The sequence below is a fragment of the Anticarsia gemmatalis genome, chromosome 12 (genome assembly GCF_050436995.1).
Source record: "Anticarsia gemmatalis isolate Benzon Research Colony breed Stoneville strain chromosome 12, ilAntGemm2 primary, whole genome shotgun sequence".
In the NCBI taxonomy this organism is placed as follows: domain Eukaryota; kingdom Metazoa; phylum Arthropoda; class Insecta; order Lepidoptera; family Erebidae; genus Anticarsia; species Anticarsia gemmatalis.
In genome coordinates, this window is record NC_134756.1 from 12,624,016 (window position 1) to 12,646,818 (window position 22,803).

Below are 22,803 nucleotides of genomic sequence, written 5' to 3' on the forward strand. Positions count from 1 at the left end.
TCTCTTTTTGTCAAGCATCCAAAAAACCCTACCATAAACTGTATTTGTCAAAACTAACTTGCATTTTTCCCCACAGTCGCTGTGCCACCAGTACGGCGGTCATTCGTCCCACGTGACGTGTGTTCGGTTCCTGCCTGATGACTCTCGCCTCATCACCACCGGCGGACTCGACACCAGCGTCATGCAGTGGGTCGTCGACTAAACAACACTGTTTATACAACAGTCGAGCAACTCGGCTATACTCAGGCCGTTACAGACTTGCGAACTACGTCATAATCAAAAGTATCATAAAAAATGTGTAAGTGCGAGCGAGAAATTCCGATAAAATTATAAAACTTAGTTCGCACATTTGAAATGGCCCGAGTATTTAATATGTTAGCTACTTTTTACAAGAATAGTATACGTACGTATAATTTGCACGTATACGGGTAACGTACTCTTGATTAGCTATTTGGTTTTTTTAACTCGTAACAAACATTAAATGCTCTATTTGAAAAGGAATATAGGAAGAAACTACTTTTGAGTTGTAATGACAGTTTCTCAATATTTTATGTAATTGGCCTGGGAGGTTTAAGAGATGGAAAATGTATACTATCGTATGTAAAAAGTAGCCAATATATGAAATTTCTTATTCTTACACCAGTCTAATGTCAAAACTTTTCAAGTCAAATTAAGACTTGCCTTCAAAGGGGACCGATGTAACGTGGTAGTAGATAATACCCGAATTAACTGAGCTTAAGGGTCTGACCACGATATTCAGTCAATACGACAGATATACAAGGAATATACTATTTGTTCTTCAGTTTTATTCAGCGGCTATAGTCTGCATATAGCCTAATATTATGCATAAATCATGCTACCGAATTTTTGCAAAATCATTTTTAGCTGTTTTTAACTTTGTGATCTGCGACGCCTATTCAATCGCCTATTCGACGAAGTATTTTCGTTTTTTATGCAAATTGTATCTTATATTTATAATTATTATTAATAATTGTACACTTTAGCGTTGCATAGGTGCACGGTTGTGATCAAAAGAGCTAAGTAGAAAGAAATCAGTATTTATAAACATTTATTTGGGAAACATGTCCAATTATTACGCCTAAGGAATAACAAGTTAATATAAATGTTTATAAATAAGAACAAGAATCCGTCGATTTTAAACACTAAGTGTAGTGCGAGGATGGCAACACTACTAACGTTTTTAACGAATTTTACACACTTGCAACACTGTGTAGTTTATTATTATGTGATTGAGCTTTTTGGCGCGTAATTATAATATTTTAGGCATAATACAATTATGTACACATTATTTTACGTAATTTTAAGAAATTTAATACAAATTAGTTTTTATTTTTTATTATTTTAAGATCTGTGGTTTGTGAAAATTAATTTTAAATGTAAGAACTTTTAATATTTTACTTTAAACTACAGCAACAAGTCTTTAACTATAATTTTAATCATTTTATCATATTAGCAAATGCTTAATTTAGTGTCAATGTCACTAGTTAATTATTGTTATTAATTAGATGTTGTAATACATACAATAATTTTAGCTGACGTTTATTTATTTTATGGCTCTGCTAAACCCTACAAAGGAACAACATCCATACTTTCAATACTTTAACATGTACAAGTAATTAACAAAATAAAACATTAATTTCCACAAACCCCACAATAATAATTAATTCCAGAATGCATTCCAAGCGCTAATATAATATTAATTTGTAATGTAGTGTGTTTGTGTTAAGCTAGCCTAGTCACTGCGACAGCATTCGATGTTATATCTCACGTACGTAGTAGCACTATTGTAATGTAAATATATTATTGTGTCGACGGTCCCGACGTCCGTCTGTTCATTGTGCCTCCAATATAATTGAGTATTTAGTACTGTTGTTTATTTTACCTCCCAAACCTTGTAACGATTACCATTCGTATACGAACTCGCTCGTGTACGCTCTTAGTTACAGGCTGCTAAGACCGGGCACACAGGTCGCGACCGCTTCGCACCTGTTTTGATGCTAAGTGCGACAAAATCGCTACAAAAAGCAGCTCGTGGGCGAGCAGCCTAAATAGTATCCGAGAACAGAGTTGTTTTACAACGCATTATGCGTTTAACAATATAAACCTAAAAGACGAATTCTTGTTCAATAATAAATGTAATTCCAGAAACATGATTCCTTGTGTCGAAACGACATTACAATTAAGTAACTGTAGGTAGTTGCTGACCTAGTCAGAACGTGCCTGGTAGTAACCCTATTATGATTGTACCAGGCAAGAACAAAAGACAACAAATAAAATAAAACAATTTATTAAAATAAATAATAAATCGTACGAAACGAACTAATAGTAATACAAAATAAACATAAAACTATTACTCAAAACGAAATGTAACTCAAAAACCTTTCCTTACAACATTCAATGTAATATTTATTTCTGTTACATTTGTGAACTTATTTCATTTATAACAACGGAACTACTATTTCATTGGATACAATGTATTTCACCAATTAATATTTTGTAGAATTGACGGCAACTTTATATAATAAATTATTAATTAACGTTAAACCTAAACTCTCGAAAGGTTTGCGAGTACTAAAAACTTAAAAATAAATTCCCGGTATTGTGTAGTAACTCGATTGTAACCAAACTATTAACCTCTGTGATACAACTTAAACTTGTCTTATATTTACAACAATGGCGGGCGGAGTTCGCTTTGGCTACACTACGTGACTGTATACATAAGTGATATATATATTTAACAGACATCAGTCGTATAAAATTGACTCACTACGTTTAACGTAACAGTCAGTAATCAGTGGCTACTCAACAAGTGTATATTACCGCGGGCCGAGCCCGGTCGAACGTTTCGTCTTGTCTCGCGGCCTCGTAGGATATCGGACAGGTTCATATAAAACCATACTTAAAAGTCAACGATTTAATTGTACTACATAATACACCTATATTAACTGTTCTACGCTGTTGGCGGACAACTCGAGCAGTCTCCACGCCGCCTTGGGGTTGAGCTCCTGCGGGTCCCGGCACAGCACCCACACGTAGTTCACTCTCATCACCTTGTCGGGTGATCCCTCGATCACGTTGTGTTTCGCGTCTCTCACGCACATGATCTGCTGTGACTGGAATGTAATGACTAGTACGGGACCCTGGTCCATCATCTTGCCCATGACGAGCTCGATCTGTTCAATGTCGAGGATCTTCGAGTCGAGGTAGTAGCCGAGCTGTTTGCACTGTTTGATAGGAGTGGCCAGTATGTTGAACACGCCCTCGTAGCACCAGTCCTTCAGTATGTCCAGGTCGCCGCGCACCATCGCTTCTAGAATATTCGGTATGATGTCGTTCGCACAGTCTTCGAGGAACTTTTGCGATGTGAAGTTGGGGTCGATCTTGCATATTTCGGTCAGTGTCTTGGATAGTTCAGTCTTCTCGAATATGTTGCCGAACAAACTGCCAAACTTCTCAGTGACGAAACGCGATGCTCTCACCATGGGGTTGTCTGATTCTTCGTATTTTAGTTTCCAGTCTAGTACCTGGAAATCCATTCAGAAATATTTTTAATGGTGGCTAAAGCTGAAGTCAAAGTTTTAGTAGTAGATATAGACAGAAGAATTTTAAAAACTTACAAGAATATTTAAATCTGTTCTTATGCTATGGTATTCTTTTATCTTTTAGTTTTACTGATCAGTCAAAAATCCAGAAAGCTTAATGAATATGTGTATTAGTTTTGAGCCGGAATTTATTGCAAACAATTTCCTAGTTCAAAGTGACATACCTTATTGAAATATTGGTTATTGTTCTTGAAGTTCTCCCATTGCTGGTAGAACTTGGAGTCCTTGTGCAGCTCCACACCCGTCGTCTCCGTGTCCGGGGAGAACGTGCGCTCGTCCGCAGCCACCTGGAACATCACGCAAATTCATTTACTATTAATTCTACCAGATTCTGTCGACGTCTCCGACTACGCGAATGAAAATCGTGATTATACGCTAACAGTGTACCAAATTTGATTAAAATCTGTCCAGTAGACTCTTCGTGAGAAAATCTGCGCATAATATTAGTACGACTACAATATACGTTTACCAGATTGCTAACTAACCGAAACAACGACAGCCATCCTGATCCATTTTCCATCAGTTTCTGTCTGTTAAATAGTTAATTAGTATCAATGTTATATTAACTTACTTCAACACGTTTCCGTAAAGACAGTGGTGAGATATAAACGCGTCCCTCCAAACCTCGCGGTGTGATCTCCTCTTTCACTACTGCTGTCGCCTGAAACATACAACACATACATAAAATCACGCCTTTTTCCGAAAGGGGTAGGTAGAGACAAAAGAATGTCACTTGGTACATGTACAAATATACAGTATTACCTAAGGAAAAAGTTGTAGAACATAGCAATACTAATCAGATTTTAGATATTGACTTTATCTATTGTTTGTATCTTGATAAAGTTATTATGTAATTTCCATGCCTGATACAATGATATAGCAAAATAAGAATAATACTTTATGCTTATTGGCCAACTTCGTGTCCAAGTTAATTTTAGAATTTATAAAACTTAATTAAAGGAGATTAAAATCAACTATGTGTGTATACAAAGTATGTTGTTCTCAGCCTGAATTGTGGTATTAAACATACTCATATTAGATTTGTTTAAAAAAAATGAAATAAGACTTATTATTGTGGTGTTATCTTTTAGTACATATATGAGCATGCATTGAATCACATATACTAATGATATACTAATATACTCATTTGTACTTCTAATGTAGCTAATATACATGTAATTAACACTCACTTGTGAGATAGTTCTGAAAGCACTAGTCTGTCCCAATTTCTGACTCTTATCTGCTATACTCTCAGCCGCGCCTTTTGCAGTCTTTGACAAATCCTCTGTTATTTTTCCTGAAAACAATAATTTAAGCTTGTGAGTCAAAGAAAGCAGTCTATTATGTAACAAACAACACCATGAACAACATTGCAACAAGGTTATGGCAGCATAATTAAGTTAAATATATTACATTAAGTGCCATAAAGCAGAATTTTGACACTGAATTTGTAGATAGTTCATAGAATCATATTTCAAGAATATTGTCATACTTCATGCTTTATTAATTACTAGCTGACCCGCGCAACTTCGCTTGCATCACATAAGAGAATCATAATTTTCCCCGTTTTTGTAACATTTTTCACTGGTACTCTGCTCCTACTGGTCGTAGCGTGATGATATATAGCCTATAGCCTTCCTCGATAAATAGGCTATCTAACACTGAAATAATTTTTCAAATCGGACCAGTAGTTCCCGAGATTAGCGCGTTCAAACAAACAAACTCTTCAGTTTTATTATATTAATATAGATTAAATTAAATAAAGAGTATATTATTTTATGGCTTCATTGAAAACTAGTCTGTCTTTATAGTTACAGGCCATTGATAGACTAGTCAGCATAAGTGAAAGTCAGCAGCAGCAGAATTCTTCTTACTAATTAACAATAGGAGTCCTTACCGGCTTTCTTAGCAATGTCAGTCTTGCTGGCCTCCTCAATCACATGCTCCATCTTGCCCTTGATTCCCTCCAGGGTTTCCTTCAGTACTTCCGAGCTCTTGGAAGCTTCTGACTCAACCGCATGGAACTTTCTTCTAGCTGCCTACAAATAATGATGAATCATATTAATAATGATACAATGATACAACAATGTAAGTTGTTAAGCAATAGTTTTACACAGCTGAGAATGAATATTTGTTCACTGTACAGTGTATGTTTATTTATGTTGTTTTTGTGTAGTTATGTTTGTAATTACGCTGTAGGTACATAAAAATCGTTTTTCAAATTTTTTTTATTAAATAAGTAAATTAAATTAATTGGTCTCAAAATTAAATTAAACTGTAATTAAATCAAATGTTAATTTAGGAAAACAGTGGGTTTCAGTCAACAGTCAGTTACATAATGATATAACAGAAGTTATTATAATAGTTTTCTGTTTATACCTGTAAAGCCTCAGAATTCTCCAACTTGGAGGCCTCTTCCCTGAACCTCTTGATGTTTTCCTTCATCTCCTTGTTCTTGGCTATGTCCTCCTTGATGTTCTCTATGATTGATGAGAAGAAGCCCTTCCGTGAGGAGTAGTGACGCCATTCTAAGGCTGTGTACTGAAATTTCAAATTACATATGCTGAATTTTATTTCTTTTCGTAAAATAAATATTTGTATAAGGGTAGAGTTTTATTCTCCATACTTAACTCTCAACTTTGCTTGATAAAAAAAGGTCACTAAATTTTTAAACAGTGTTCTAACTGGTTAAGAAATTCTTCTTCCTAGAGTAGTCTACAATACCTATGAATATGATATTCTAGTTTTCATGTAAATAATTCCTACTAGTATAAACTCAAATTTCCCAGTAAGGCTAGTAAGATTTTTTATTTCTAATAGGTTTGTTATTATCGTATTGAGTTATGGTGTTTTTATGACATAAACATCGTTTGTTTTTCTCAACAACTTTATTATTTTGGCCTCTAATGCAGTCTTTTCCTACGGCTGTCAATATCATGAAGGTTTTAATAAAAATTTCATCATTACGAAGACGACCATTATACAATCTTACCTGTTCTGGTTTGATGTTGAGCACCGTCGTTTTCAGATTTATTGGCAATGCACATTTCCATCTTGCCGAATTATATAGTAACTGTCTACATGTATGCTGAAAAAGAAATAATTCAAAATAGTCGTTCTACAAGGACATTGGACATAACCTAACCTAAAATACCGTCGTCAATGTCTTACCATTTTTGTCAATAATCTAGGAAATCACACGGATTATTTCGAACCTTCTGCGTTTTTACTACACTACACTATTGTAATACCAGCTATATAAAATGGAAAATCTAATTTTAGGACGACATCGATGAAAACTCATTCATAATCCGTGCAATCATATGTCAAAAAGACTCAAGGTTGTTTTTGCTGCGGTAAAATATAGATTTACTTTTGTCTATTCCTGAAATTTGACGTTTTAACAATCCACCAATCACACGATTTGCGTATAATCAATAGCCAATCACGGTTTTGCATGTTTGCAGTGAAATTCCTCCACCAGAGACAATAAATAAAAGGCATAAAAAGAAAAAGATTATTTGACGAAAATGATTTATTTACTCTCCCTAAGAAAGCCATGAAACTATTTTTACATAAAAGTATCAAACTATGCGTTTCTTTTTGTTAAAATCGATAGCTAAAAACTTTGTTGATATCGGTAGAAAACTAGCCGTCATTTTTCATAGACAAGAGCAAATTGTTTAAAAGTTTTTGTACTTCCTGTTGACAATTTTATTTCGGAGTTGATTTTTGCATGTTTCTTGCAAATAATCAAATAACAAATTTTCTGTACATCATCAGCGTTGAAAGATTTAGAAATGAAATATTTTTCTAACATAAATTCGTGTATTTTAAAATATGAGATAATCGCTGTTTCAAGTTTTAAAAAAATGCTCGTTTCCGGTGTGAAGGCAGTTCAAGAAACATAAGAAAGTGTACAATTTTCATTTATTTTCTGTCGTCATATTTAGCTACGGAAACGTGTTGCGTTTGATGAAATTTCGTTTATTTTATGTTCGTTCGTAGTCGATCGTGAGTCCTACAATATTGCGTGTTTCCTGTGCACACCGAGGGTGAAATTGCGAGGTGCTTCGTCATAGACAGTGGAAGGTAGCTAGCGACGTAATATCGAATATCTTAGTCCATATTTACGTATACTATAGTAGGTATCGCGGACCGTGGTCACCACGTTTTCGCCAGCTGGTGCGTACATTGCCGCAGTAGAAATTGGTTAGAATAGTCGGAAATGTTGCGTTGAGAGTGTTAGTGTGTAATATAAGCTGATTGTGGTGTTACTGATTGCGGCAGGTTGTGCGCCCGGCGTGTTGGAGGCAGTTCATCTGGTGCCAGCTTCCTGGAAGCCAGTATCAACAATTGATCCCGTTCGTCAGCTCTCGTCCATTGGGGCGTTACCGTTTTATATGACTTTAGCAAGATATAAAGGTGAGTGAAAAGTGATTCAAGTTATACGGCCGCAGTTTTTCAATATTGTCCGCGTGGACAAACATATTCAGTTTTTTTAATTACCCACAGTGCAGTTCTACTCACGTCAGCTTTAAAGGAATATCTTTTGAAGATTTCTGCATTATTTGAATAGAAATCAAGCAAGCATTTATCTGCAATATGCTGACACAATTTCGAAAAGACTTGGCAGAGATTTATCATCCAAATGCTAACCAAAAGTGTTTGTCATTTAGTTGTGATATCGCAATATTGCACCACGGTTTCGTAAAGGATTTTATGTATGAAACATGATTAAAATAATCATTTCAATACTGATTAATCTTAGAAAACATCTTGGCAGACAGGAACTATGAAATATAATTGAAATTATCAAAATAAAGTAAATAATAATCGACATTTTCGAATTCACTGCTGATTCCAGCATTGATATATTACAATATTTATAATTCTGTTATCATTTGCATCACCATGATTATAAATTATTGAATTTTATAATCTTATCCATATTGTAGCTAAAATTTACCATTTCATGTTGAATAATTTTACTTATCAATCTGCATTACCTTACATTATGGAGAATAAGCACGTCAAACAATATGGAATAAAAAAAAAACAGAAATCACAGAATTCTGCCTGTATAATGAAAAGGCTGGGACTGGTATAGAGCTAGGCTCTATTAGACTCAATATTAGATGGTTATATCAGTCTTACGGTGGCTTATCTATCAAAAATAGAATTAATATTAGGTAAATCTTTTGTACCCATGCCTTTCAGTATTCAGGTTAGTCTATCCGGTAATATTTTGTCTAACTTATGTTTATTTCTGCTCTTATAACATTGATAATTACTTTCCCAAGCTTGTTTATAAAATCAATAAATCAGATTCAGACATAATTCGATATTCAATTCTTTTTCTGTTGAAAAAACAAAAAAACCTTAGGCTATGGCATACCAATGAAACACTTAAATGGAAATGAATAAATCAGTTTCAGACATAATTAGGAAATATTTTTCTGATGATGGTATTATCGGCCCAAAATTCTTTTACTTCTAATGGCATACCGATGTATACATAAATGACAAAAAATATCTCAAAGCACAAAATATCAGCTGCATTCAGAGATAACAGTAGCAATGAATGTGAAACAAATGATGATTCCAATTATACACTATCTTCAATATTATCTCATGTTAATTAACTCTGGTAGTAAGTGTCACATTGTAACAGTGAAATTGACATTCTGTTTTATTATTACACATAATATTATCTGTTATCATTGCCTTGCTTTGTTTTCACTTGATGGGTTAAATGCTATCTTAGACTTCAGATTTAGGCTCTCAAATCTTACAATGTTTTAGATGATAAATAAGGGAACAATATAAAAAAGCAAACTGACACTATGTTTAACATTTATCAACCAAATAAAGGCAAATGTGTTTTTTACCACAATCTGGTTAATTTATTTGAATGAATTCCTAACCAATCTGACCAACGGTTAGTTCAATATTATACTATATACAATATTTTTAATAAATATTACAAAGCATCATATTCATCCTTAAACCATCTGTGTTTTCAGTAACTTTACTAGGTAATAAAAAGTAATTTCAAAGAGATTACTAATTTATTATCACCTAGCCTAGTTATTTAAAAATTATGACTAAAAGACGATAGGTCCTGTATTTACGATGCATAATACCAACGTGTTTAAGTCGTGGTTAAAATTGTCGGTACACCGAGCCCTTAGACAGCGAGGCGCCGCGGCATCGTGGGCTATGGCAGGATCTAATTAAAGAAAACCATTAGAGTAATCAAGTTTGTTTTTATACCGTCGCGATTTTTTAATGGGTTGTAATGCGATAAATATTTTAACATTATAATTCCCGACCGCTCGTTATTTCTGCGTAGGTAGTCTGCTTTTGTTCGGTCTACTTGCACCAGGCAAGATGGCCGAATAGACATTGAATAAAACGGTTCCATAATCCTTACATTTTCAACAGTGTTCATATTAGTAGTACATTATAATAAGAATCACTCGAGATCTTATTTTGAACGTACAATACATACATTTAACCTATAGTAGTGCTAACAAATAGTAAATCGTCTGCTTTCTAAAATAACCGCAGCGACGTCTAGCGAATATCGATTGTCGGCTCGGACGTGTCAATCGTTATCAATGCAGATGTTATAATTGCAGGCTATTATCTTCACTCTGTTATTACGACAGCCCGAGGACTGAGGCTTCATAGACCACGTATTATCGCCATAAAGTACATTGTTTAAAATTATACGCTTTGAGTCCAGTAGAGGATGTAAATGCTTGTTAATTGATAGGAGTTTTGCTACTGTGCCACGAGAGTGCTTATTTGATAAAAGACCAGAAAATAGGCAAAATACGTGTCTTTTTATCATAGACCTTTGCCCCGTGACATGGCAATTGTGCCTTGAGGGCCGATCTATGGCCGAATAGTAAATCGTCGTAGTGCTTATCGCACCTTTGTCGATTGGTTTTAAAGCTGTGGAAATTTCAATGTTTATAAAAAAGTCGCGAGAGTGTCCCAATTATTTCTTAATTTGTCTGTTCAAATATCTAGTTGCATGCTGTGCAAACTCTACTAAATAAAAAATATTCATAGCGAGATCGTAACTGCTTTGATACATTACAACAGATTCTATGTTTAATAAAGGTAAATTTGTTCTATTCATAAATATAACACGTGTATATTCTGAATACGAGCACTTAAGATAATTGAAATTAGATGTTACATGTAATTACTTAACGCATCCTTCCTACCGCTCATCATTTTCCTGTTTATTAACCTATCGCCCCGGGCCCCTGAGCGATAAACTTTGACATTAAGATCGCTATCTCTAACTTGTACGGCTAAATTGACTTTTGAAGGCCTCCGAGATTACTTTTACAAGTAAAAGTTATCAACTTATCAAGCTTATTTACGAATGGAGGGGGCTCTTGAAAATGAATGGAATGGGAACTTCTTTTGCTTTTATATTTGTTTTTGTGTACTCAAACAGATCTTCAAAGGGTCTTTGGGATTCCGAAACAGAAGTTTCGTTTGGAGCCTACCAACATCGTGCTATGTGCTTAGTTCGACATAATTTTGTAGCCATCATGATGGTAAACTCTCGGGTACTTATTGAACATGAACCCTTTTCCCCCTTGTCCAGAAATAAGCCTCGTTTTTTTAACAATTTCCTTTGGTACCATGATATTCTGGCGTAAAAAGGTCACTCTTAATTTGCCGTAGCGTAGACCAAAACGTGCAAAAGATTCACATAGTCAATCCGCAAGTGTTATCCTCGTCATTTAACAGCGGTATAATTCCGCTCACGTACCACACATACATTCACTTATTACGAGTTTTATTTGAAGCGTGTCATAAAAGCTTAGACCCTGAATACACGATTGTCATGTAAATTCCGTAGTAGCGCGATTTTCATGCAAATACTTGACGAGATTGAGTGAGATCCAATAACGATTTACATGCGACTACCTCTCGTGAAGCCTTTATGTATGCAAATGGTAATGTTCGGGTTTTAGACGAACGACTAACATACGATTTAATGTTCGCAACGAATTTGTGTTGTAAATTTACAGCCTGAAAGGATGGGGAAGGCATTTCTTTGCTAGGCGGAGGTACATATTTATTTATATGGAGTTCACCTATATTTATGCTTTATTCGACTTGAAAAGTTTTCTTGTGCAAAGGGCTTCGCCTAAAGAGCCTGATTGAATGACGGCATGATGAAAATACTCATTTCCAATTTGTGTATCTCTCGAGTTATTTAGGTACTTTGACATTTTCTCCGAATCTTTTAATATCGGCTCGCTTAGAGTTTGGATGACAATTTCTTAGAAAAAGGATAACAGCCATATTTGGATAAATTAAGTTCAAATTCACGAGAAAAACAAAATTTGGGAAAACAAATTCTAAGAAATATTTTCGTTTTCAATATTAAGTAAACGATAACGTGGCTACAATTTTCAATACTCTATTTATCGATTGAACAGAAATGTGGCCAGCGCCTTAAAAACTGGCAGTAAAACAGTACCTAGCCATTATGGCACGCTGTACTAAAATTGAGTGCGCACTTAAACGGTTTCACGTGGTACGTAGAGATTTATAGGCTAGGGTTTAAAAGACCAATCTAAGCGCAGTCTCCACGTGCCAACGTGCATATATGCCATGCATCCCCACCCCCTCATCCCCTGGATCAATACCCATTTTGCTCAGAAATGTTATATTGGGTTACACGTATCACGCTTGGCGGGATTCAACTGCCCGATGTACTGGAAACTCGATATTACGTTCCATTATAGACTGCGTGGGTTTCCCATCTGCTGAGCTTCTTGATTGGAAAATATGATAGGATATCCTTTTCGTACTTTATTAATCTTCATTGTGATTTGTTCGCTATAGAAATGACCTCTTTTCTACTTTCGACCTATAAAATGATATGAATGTCTCCTTTTTGATATTTTTGGTACAATTTTAAGTAATTTTTCATTCGTATGAATTAAATCGAAGCGTTTTCACTTATTAACTTGTGTATTGAGTTTCTCAGTAACTTACTTTTGTATGCTCCGAAAATGACTAAGTAATCACAATGTGCTTTTGGATGGTTACGTCAATGTTTGTTTTTTAAACTGTTTAGTTTTTAGTGAGCAAAGGCCTCTCCAGTCAATGTGACGGAACATAATTTGTAATTTCTTCTGGAACTTTCTCGTAGGCTCGCATTTCAATAAACGTTCTAGAACAAAGAGTACTACGTTAGTAGGTAAAATATTTCAATATATTTAGTGAGCGACGTCATGAAAGGCTGTACAGGCGCTGTCGCATTTCATTTCCCGCCTGGCTGACTCCTCAGCCGACGTTATTGAGGAAAAAGGTCGCCTCTACCTACAGGCGCGTTGGAAAAGCAATTAATTTTACCTATTCAACTAAAATAACCGCCCACGTGTACAATCTAGATGTTGGAACAAAATTGCTGTACGTTTTGAACTTTGTTATCGTCAATCATTGTGGCTTGTCGTTTTTAATAGTGAGACTTAATTTCGTAAGCTTTGCTTTATGTAGCGTCATCATTCGAACTTAAAAACTACAAAAAGAAACAGCTAATAAAAAAAAACAGGATTATTTAAAGTAAACTGTTTTCATAAACCAGGCCGGTACATATTGTGATATCGGCAATTTTTCAGTGTAACTGAATACTGATAAGCAACTCTCGACTGCTTAAACTCACAAAGTAATGGTATTTTACGGGTTATCCTAAATGAATATCCATCAGGTTGTAATAAACCTTTACCCCATTAAACGACATAACCAGAGAGTATCAAAAGAGCAAAAGCCATCAATCCGCGATCGGTATTCAATTAATTAACCTCGCCGGTACTGCGTCGTTGTAACCAATCGCTGAAACAATCGCGCCCATTTCCACCGTTATCGGACTTTTCAATTAATAACATTCGCTCGTTTTTATATAGGTACGCTGTGGAAAAATCTTGGTTCTGTTCATTTATTAATGTTTGTGGTTAAGGTGAACATCTTTATGTAGAAAAAATAAATTGAGGTTTTTTTTATTGTCTAATATGACTAAACTTATGTTATTATTTCGTATTTGTCTTATTTCTTTGCCGGAAGCTAGTATTTGTCTGAATATGAAGGAATAGGCATATTTACGGTTCATAAAAAAAGCGAGCTAAGCCAACTCTACATTCAAATTCTTTAAAATGTTGTGAGGTGTTTAACAAAATACTTCCACTTAACCTGTTAAGCTCACGTTAAAACCATGTTACAGTATTAAAATAACATCAGAATCGCGTGCCGCACACCCTCATAATTTCGCCTTGATAATCTATCAAAACATTCTCCACAAAGTTTTGTCCTTCAACTTTGATGGAAAAACTTTTCCTATTCGGCTTCAATTTAATGACGCATACTTTCCAGTTCTTTTTTCTAACATACACGTGTATTTCGAAACGTGTAAACATACGTCTGATTTGCCATTTTGCAGAAAGTAGCACAGTGTACCTAGTATGTTGTTTTAGTGCAGAAATAGCGTGTATAAAGATTTAACAGCGCTATTGAAATACAATTTTGCTTGCACTATGTCACTGTTTTGCAAACACTGCAAAGCATGATTTTCTCTCTGAAGGCATGAATGTTTTGTGGTCGCTTCTCGTTTCTTACACCTGGATTACTAGTTTAACTCGTAAAACAGATTTTGGCTGATGAAAATACTCCTGAGTTCCCTATTGCTGGCCTTATTACGTGTGATTGAGGCATCAAGGCTCACTAGATATTTCTGCAAGTCGATGTTTCTTCGACCGCCACATGCTTAAACACGATACTAAACTGCGATTAGCAACGCGTGTTACTGTATATGCGTGCGTTCACGCATCACGTTTGCTCGACTTAAACATGAAAATGTCCTCTTCCGATCAAATTTTTGCCACAAGTAGATCGTAATTAAAATTCTGTAGTTACATTGACTGTTATAGGCCGGTATAACGATACGTAGGGAAGCCGTTTGCACTACAAGGCCAGTCATACATCACACCCCTCTCATGTTTACGTAGCGCGGCCTCGCACACTTGCATACGAAAAGATTTGCTCTCCGTTTGAATGCTGAATAAATATGCCTCTACTCACGAATGAAATGACCTTGTGGTCTTTTTTAATGAAGCTCTTTCTCTTCGTTCATTATTGCATGGCTTTTGTTTCTGTCGTTATTCAAGCTTCTCGTAGATTTGGAGAATATATTTTTATTTTTCACTGCTATTATTTAAGCACAGTTACTTGTGAACCCGCTACGCTGAAGTTTTCTGAAGAATTTCTACCTCTTCACTCCATTTATTCGTGCTGGTCTTTTAAGTCTTCGCCTGTAGTCAGTATTTGCTGCCTAGCTAGAATTTTTTAATAATACATGTATAATTGTAGTTCCTCGCACCAGATTTTTCTTTTGACTGAACTTTTCTTTTTATAAACATTATTTACTCTGTGTTATGGGAGTCAGCAACAAATAAATAGATAAACAAACAACGTTTGCATAAATACTATAAGCACACAGATTACCGGCATACTTGCACCGGTAACCTATTGCCCTCGTTCGTCTACGACACAAGTAAGGAGTAAAACCATGAAGATAGTGTTACGACTTATATCCGCTCCTACCCCGCCACTTGTTTTACATATCTGAGCCGAACAGCCGAGCAAGATAACAGCCGGCTTTCCAAATTAACTGCAATCGCGAACCTTCCAAGTCCGTCGTTTGCATACATACACATCCTGGTGAATGCTACTTGAATAATATGGAATTCCTAACAATTACTTCTGAGAGAGTTACTTGGAAAGCTACAAAATGCTAGTTACCTGTTCAAAACGAAGCTACATTTTTCTCAGCTTAGTATAAAATTACAACGAGGATGCCTTTTGTAAGCTACAAAAAAAGTCAAGCCTTCAAGCTTATTGCAATTTTTCTTCTTGGGAACTTTACTTGCGCTTCCAACTTCTTTAAAATTCCACAATCAAATATTGAAGAAGGTACCTTGCCAAGTCTACGATTGGTCTATTCAGTCTTGATTCTTTCCGGATAAAAAATGTATAACAAAAAATCGGGCCACAAAAAGTTTAGAATACTAAACGTTTGTATATTCTCGTACAGTCACAAGAATTAATCTAGCGTACACAGTTGAATGGCGACTAGCGGATCCCTTGGCGAATGTCACGTGGTGTGTTGCCGAATCGCTGTTATGTCACGGCGGGGTCAATGGCCGCCTTTCACGTTTGTTACGTTGCTCTGATCGTCGGCTCACCGTCTAACTTTGACGGCGTGACCGCCATGTGGATGCTTTGCGAAAAGTTTACTACATAACCTTTAAAACTTACCTTTGTTTAGCTTTGTGTGGTCTTTACACACATTTCCATGTCTGGTATAAATGCCCTATGTGTGCATAGTTTATCATAGATGATGTTCCCGGTTTTTGGCGACGACTTTTCGTTTTACATTGTGATTGTAACTTACTTTTTTATCCGAATGCGCATCGCAAAGGATGGTATTTTACTTTTTATTGGTTAGTTCGATGTATCTTCCCGATGTCAAAAGAAGTATAGCTTTTAAAACTTCACATATTTCATCCGCTTTGAAAGATTGAAGCGCGTGTAGTTTGACCTAGATCGTGTTCCGATACTTCCCAAGACTGTCATGATTAGTGAGGCGAAAAATATGCGAAAATAAACTTCAGTTTAAAACTCTCGTTCCAGTTAGTTGTTTTACAGTTTGTGTTTTACATTGATTTGTAACAATAATTTAAAATAATCCATACCTTTATTTAACTTAGAAGTTGCTCAAAGGCTTGCGCAATACGAATTACTCTTATTATAATCAAATTAAGTATCTAAGCAAACAGTAATGATCCCATATTATGCAACGAGTTCTTACAAAATTTTCGCCAGCGATACTTTGGCCTATATTGAAAAGATTACTTGAAAATTATTCTTCTTAAACATATTGTACTCATTTCACGTTACTTGTATGTAACTGTATTTTCAAATGACGTATACATTCTTTCACTAGCTTTCTTTATACTAACAAGCAAGCAATCAGGTATCTTAAACAACAACCCACAGAAAAACGCATTTCCATTCATTTGTTTCTCCAAATTTTATTCCAAAATGTTCTAAATAATTCGTTGTGACGTCACAACACACGTCATAGATGTTCATCGCGTGACCGATTGCAACTGAGTCACTTCTTATAACAAATAGTTTAATTTGCTCTAGAAATCTAGATTAAAAATAGTTGCAGTCGATTTTTTAAATATGTGGTGCAATGTATCTTGTTAAATTGTGGGCTACCTTCGTTTTAATAAAATTAATTGCTCCTTGTCTGTTTCTATCTAATGAATTTTCTTTAATTACAATTTTTATATGTCTTTATTTATTACTAAATATGACTTAGTATATAAAGTTTAAAATAAATAAAGAACCAATTGAGATAGATTACTAGGCTACACATTGCTCAACCCTGTCAAAAATCTTTTAATCTCGTTGATACAAGATCAGTGATTTTAACCGACCACAAGCGCTTTAAATCTAGCCAAGTCTAGATAAAACTGTTATTGGCTGATATTGTTTAATTGGGAGTCGACTGGGAGCGTGTACACTGTAGAGAGTAGGCTTTGATGTCGCCGTGGGTGGACAGAGACCAATTAAGGGTTTTGTACGTCTCGACGTGGCACGAACACGGTCCCGTTCTGATACGCAAGCCGAGCATTGGTAAATGGTTTAAATCTTGTGCAAATCGCCCACTATCTAAAGTTCCTGTATTGGAGTCGATTACCATGTTACTGATAGACAGGTGCAGGTTTATGTATGTAAATATTATATTCTTCGCTACATGCTTAGGAACATAACGAACTTAATTTCATGTCCATGTTACGTTTGGGATTTTTAGAATTGTTCGATTCTTCTACCAAAAATTCATGAACTACATGTGACTGCCACCGTGGCGCAGTGTTTAGGTCGACACGCCGCTGCCATCCAGAGGTCGTTAGAGTTAGGGTTCCATTCCCAAATCCCAAACGGAACAGCAATTTTTGCGATCTACAAATAATTGTTTTAGGTCTGGTGGTGCTTGACCGTTGTTTGTGTGTTTGTTAAAGTCTCCACGACACTGTTTGACCTCGGTTACTGTAACATATTTTCTATCCTACACTGACAATTTTAAGCATAAATAAGTGCATCGTATGCCTTCTAATCTCGTGAATGTTGAAGCCCGGAACTCTTGACACCGATGTACGACAGTGCTCGAACGTAAGACGGAAGCGGCCGAAGTGGCGCTCCCTCCGGGGACTCGAGCCTGTGCTCTGGATCCAATAGGACTTGAATATTGTATACTGATGATATAACTATATTGGTGTATATTTTGAACTTTATTCTGCAGTTTTTAGTATTTGCTGTTGCTTTGTTGATAGCAGTATTTTGTGGAATATTGCTTCTTACACGGAACTGTATATGTTTTCTTGTTCTAATGATAGAGGGGGTCTTTTATCGGCTGTATTTAGCTGAATTCATTTTAGAAGTTTTGTAGAAAAATTACAGTTTGTTCTTTCACATAAATGTGTAATGCAGCCTTATTTCACTGTGCTCTCTTCAGTGGCAAAGCTATCTAGATGACCTGTTTGGTAGTTTTTTTTTACTTTGTTCAATTTATTAACGTTTAATGGATCGCTGTGTGTTTTGCCATTTTTAGGGTGTAATCGGTTAATCCCACTGAAACTAGGCCGCTCTTATCTTATGCTTAATGATCTATCAAATATGTTGCTCGTTTTGTTTACTCTTTATGAGACCAAACAATAGACTTACAGTCAGACGCGCCTATAAAAATACTCACATATTTTTCATTAAGTGCTAGCAAGCTTGAACAAGTAGTTTTAGAAATAGAGATGATTATGTGACCGATGACAAGGAGTCTTTTTGTAGGCTCTATATTTTTCTTGTTTTTGCAAGAGATTCAGTAATGTAATGATCGTATTTCTCAACTAAAACGAAAGAGCTTATAGGCTATTTAGATAGATAGTCAATCAATACCTTAGTTGTCGTTTCGTAAAACAATATTTGTAAAATACTTCATTCTTAAATGGATTAGATAAAGGAATTCCCACTATAATGAGATGATAAGAAGTTAATCAAACAGATTGTACGCGGAAAATCAACCAATAACCTATAGAGCTCATGATAATGAGTAATTGAATACCTTAAGATACCAGTAATTAAATTCTGATGCAGTTCTTTGTGCTGTTCGATTAATTTATACCTCTCTTAAGGTAACATTTCAGTAATGACTGTATTTTAACCTATGTTGGCTTTGGAGACAAGATAATCGCGCACTAATTTCATTACAGCACAAGCAAGATCAAGCTTTTAATATGACTTAAAAGACACGTATAGTTATTTCTATCCTTTGTAAATTTTCTTCCAAATCTCCTATTTTATCAAACTACTTCTATAAGACAGTGTTGCTACATTCAAAGTCAACCTCAGCAAACTAGGTACAATTGCAAACGAACTAAGAACTTGAGGTTGCATAGTTGGGTAGAGATCTCGCAAGTTGCGCAGGCGACGGCCGCCGCATCGCTAATGGCTTATCGTCCGATCTATTGCAATTATTGACGAACGATAGCGCCAGCGAGTTATGTGGGAACCTGTCAACGTTTTGCTATTAACGATTTTATACTCTCGCGACTTGTACACCTGATGTTATAATGCCGTGACCACGGTCGGTACTATACGATCGAAACGCCGTGTAAATAAATAAGGCATTATATTTTTAAATGCGTTTAATGGTTATAATTAGAGTTGCCACGAATAGTGAATTGGCCGAATACCGAATACCGAATATTCGGCAATGCGGTCGGCCGAAGCGCCGAATATTCGGCCGACGAATATTCGGCACGAAATTCATGCTTGTCGGAGGCGCGTTAGCTGGATTAAGACAAGTCGCAACCTGCTTTCCTCGTTGCGTAGGCGCGGCAGGCGACGAGGGGTGGAGCGGGGTGCAAATAAACACAACACATCGTAGGCGAGTATTGTTTCAATTGCCAATAAATCACGTCACGGAACGCTTTGTCAGTGTAAAAATAATACATAAAATAAAACTTAATTACTATTTTGCTAAGAGGCTAGCTTGCTAGGAGCTAAGAAGGCCGACCCTTACAAGTGGTGGTTCGCAAACGAAAAACAATACCCAAACCTTTCGAAATTTGCTAAAGTGTATCTTTCTTCTCCTGGAAGTAGCGTGTATAGTGAAAGGTTATTTTCTGAGTCTGGTATCATTTACGATGAAAAGCGTAATCGTTTGCTACCAATAAATGCTGAAAAGCTTGTTTTTATTCATCATAACTTACCATTGGTTAATTTTAATTACTAAAGTGTTGTAATTTTGGAAATAAATACACATAATTTTGAGTAATATGCTTGTCTTTTTTACATGGTTTGGTATTCGGTATTCGGCCGAATAGTACCTATTATTCGGCCGAATACCGAATAGCAAAAAAAGTGGCCGAATAGGCCGAATAACGAATAGTTGCCGAATATTCGTGACATCTCTAGTTATAATACCTTACTTTCACCGTCTCACGGATCCAGGCAGCCATCGGGCTTTGGCAAAAATCAAATCACATCGATCTGGAATGGAATTGTATTAAAGTTTCATAATTTGTTTAGACAACAGATTGTAACAATTTGTTTCGCACCTTGGTGTACTAACGTACGTGCACAAACTTTAGTAATCATTGTAATGATTCCCCTCTGTTACATGTGCTAACATATCCGAGCTTATCTAGTCTTCATAACAGGTTAACCCATTCTCTTTCGCAACCTCACTCATGATTACGTGCGAACCAAGCTCATAAAATGTCAAAGCTTCTATCGTATTTATTACCTTACACACATCTAAAACACATGCACGCGAAACAGTCTAACATTCGTGATCAATAAACATAATTAAGACTGACTTTGCAACACACGGCTAAGGTTTTGAACCCACGACCTTTGAGTCGGCTACCAACGTGTAGTTATCTAATATTGTATGTTTATATTATCAGATATGTATGTTATCAGTGTTTCAAGGCTGTGATTAGAATATTTTAACGCGATGTCAAGGCATGTACTCGGTGTTATTATTCGAGTAAACCGGTGACTTTCCTTTACCGATATAATCAATAGGGTTATTATGTTCTTTTCTCTTTTTTAAAAAAGAGAACTCCCGCACTACCAAAGTACTGCTCTTGTGTCTCGGGGACTTTTACAAACATTATAAACAAAAAGTACTACCACACCCGAAACAACTATTTGTGGATAATTGTTCCGGGTAGGAATCGAACCCACGTCCTCCTGACGCAATAGTAGTGGCGTGGCGACCATCTCAACCACTGTTGATTAATATCGTCGCCGAATATGATTCTTGTATGTGGTGCTGGGTGCTTCTTATTTGAAAAGTGTAGTTCCTGAAAATTTCCCAAGTAACCCCTCAATAAATCGCCCAGAGCTTCGTGCCCCAACGATAACCCAATAATTTAACTTGAAAAGTTCCACTTCCCGATAAATCAGTCAGATTGCGACAAACTGTAGGTGCGTTCCCTCACTTGTCAACCTTCGATTCCCTCGATAAAAACCTTTCTGTGACTCTGAAAGCCATCACCAAACAAAAGACTCGATTTTTCTTTCTTTGTACTTTTCACGCTCCGAATAAAGAACTTTGTTTTCACAAACATTTTTGGGTCATGAATTTCGTAGAACAATAGCACCGTTTTCAGTCAGATCATATTTCAACCATTAATGGCACTAGCAGTCCTTTTAAATAAAACGACTGTTTGTGAAGTCTACTGCCATTTCCACTCAGTAATGTCAACTAATTAAACTTTTTAATTGCCCTAAAGCTGTTAAAGCTAAACTCCTTTTGGTGTGGTTAGTGACCAAATTAGTGTTGTTTTAACCTCTGTTCGTGTCTACAGGCACGTGCCCAGTTAAAACAATGTCGAAAAGACAAATTTGGCTCTACTCTTACTGTAGTTGACTTTAGTTAACTGACACCTCAAGGGACTTTGACTTACCTGTTACGTAAAATTAGCCTAGTGGTTAAATCACGCTTCCTACGCAAGTTGGTCGAGGGCTCGTACCCGAGGCAACACACCAATTACTTCTCAAAGTTATGTGTGTATTAAAAACATTTTTACTAACACGTGAAGGTAAACATCCTGATGCAGTCTTGTATGTCAGAGAGTTCTTAAGAATAATCCTTGAAGGTATGCAGAGTCCCCACCCCGCACTTAACCAGAACACAAACCCCTCCCTTATTCCGGGAGGAGAACCTTGTATGACAGTATGACATTAATGGGCTAAATTTATTTTTATTTAAAACATTTCCAAAATCCATTCAACACAATCTCGAGTACAAAGCATAGTTATCAACTTCTTATCTAATCAGTTACTGTTACTGTTTACGTAATATGTCGCACAATGTCCGTGACGTGCACATGTAACGTGTGACGCGTGGGCGCGGGGCCTACGTCAGAAGGCTCGACGTGATTGTAATAACTGGAGGCAGGCTGTTCAAGTTAGATTTATTAGGTTTTCTGATAGATGCTCTCTCCTTTTATAATACTCGACGCTTGTTGGCTGTGATTTTTGCGAGTAATACATTTTGTTCTGGTTTTACCTAGAATCGTATCATATGAGATTTACACAGGCTTTTTCGGAGTTATGCGGTAGTTTTTGAGTCTATACTTTATAAGGGCGTTAAGGCCTGGTTTCAGCTTCTGGAAAACTATCAAATAGCTATGATAGTCAATTTATCTAGCAGATGAGTTATCTAGGACTTTACCTAAACTGTTAAACTGGCCGTTAGTCGTTGAAGGATCGTTGTTTTCGGGTTTTATGTTGGTGCTTATTTTAGGTATCAGCATAATATTTACCATACTTCACGTAGCATGTTTTATTATATTGCGTTTTTTAACCCAATATCAGGATAATTATATCATCGTTAGACATAATGAGGCCCAACCTTTTGTCATTTGCCATCATTCCAAATTGTATTTATTCCCATGCTACCTCATTTTACAAATTTTACCATCCAAAGTAGGGCTTTGTTGTTGCTTAACAGTCAATTGCAATCAAACATTGCAGAATTGACAAACTATTTATATGCTTTGTA

At 36.0% G+C, this 22,803-nt stretch overlaps 3 protein-coding genes across 14 annotated transcripts in view; 2 read left to right on the top strand and 1 right to left on the bottom strand.

Moving 5' to 3' along the window:
- LOC142977186 (echinoderm microtubule-associated protein-like 2) overlaps positions 1–1,884 on the top strand; it is an 89,419-nt gene extending 87,535 nt beyond the window's left edge. For all 8 annotated transcript variants that reach the window (XM_076120933.1, XM_076120934.1, XM_076120937.1 and 5 more), the window contains one exon: positions 77–1,884. In XM_076120933.1, coding sequence (XP_075977048.1) covers positions 77–202 — 126 coding nt within the window. In that variant the 3' untranslated portion in view covers positions 203–1,884. The remainder of the gene's footprint in view (positions 1–76) is intronic.
- A 408-nt stretch (positions 1,885–2,292) lies between these two features.
- On the bottom strand, positions 2,293–6,959 carry LOC142977187 (mitochondrial import inner membrane translocase subunit TIM44). The gene is made up of 8 exons (XM_076120940.1): positions 6,795–6,959; positions 6,616–6,711; positions 6,003–6,164; positions 5,521–5,662; positions 4,814–4,920; positions 4,195–4,284; positions 3,788–3,910; positions 2,293–3,545 (listed from the first exon to the last, which is right to left on the bottom strand). Exons 1-8 carry the CDS (start codon positions 6,795–6,797, stop codon positions 2,958–2,960), a joined length of 1,311 nt encoding a protein of 436 aa, XP_075977055.1. The 5' UTR covers positions 6,798–6,959; the 3' UTR covers positions 2,293–2,957.
- Positions 6,960–7,488: 529 nt separating this feature from the next.
- Positions 7,489–22,803, top strand: part of eIF5 (eukaryotic translation initiation factor 5) — a 40,128-nt gene continuing 24,813 nt past the window's right edge. For 3 of the 5 annotated variants that reach the window (XM_076121130.1, XM_076121131.1, XM_076121134.1), the window contains exons 1-2: positions 7,489–7,715; positions 7,914–8,048. The gene's annotated coding sequence lies outside the window, so the exon portion shown is untranslated. Of the gene's footprint in view, positions 7,836–7,913; positions 8,049–22,803 lie in introns of all 5 variants that reach the window. The other 2 variants (XM_076121132.1, XM_076121133.1) reach the window with 2 other exon arrangements.

Excerpts from the sequence above, each read along its gene's own strand:
- LOC142977187 (XM_076120940.1), bottom strand. Across the intron at positions 4,285-4,813 it reads CTTTCAGAACTATCTCACAA|GCGACAGCAGTAGTGAAAGA; the intron begins GTGAGTGTTAAT and ends TGTATGTTTCAG. Across the intron at positions 3,911-4,194 it reads CTTTACGGAAACGTGTTGAA|GTGGCTGCGGACGAGCGCAC; the intron begins GTAAGTTAATAT and ends GTGATGTTCCAG.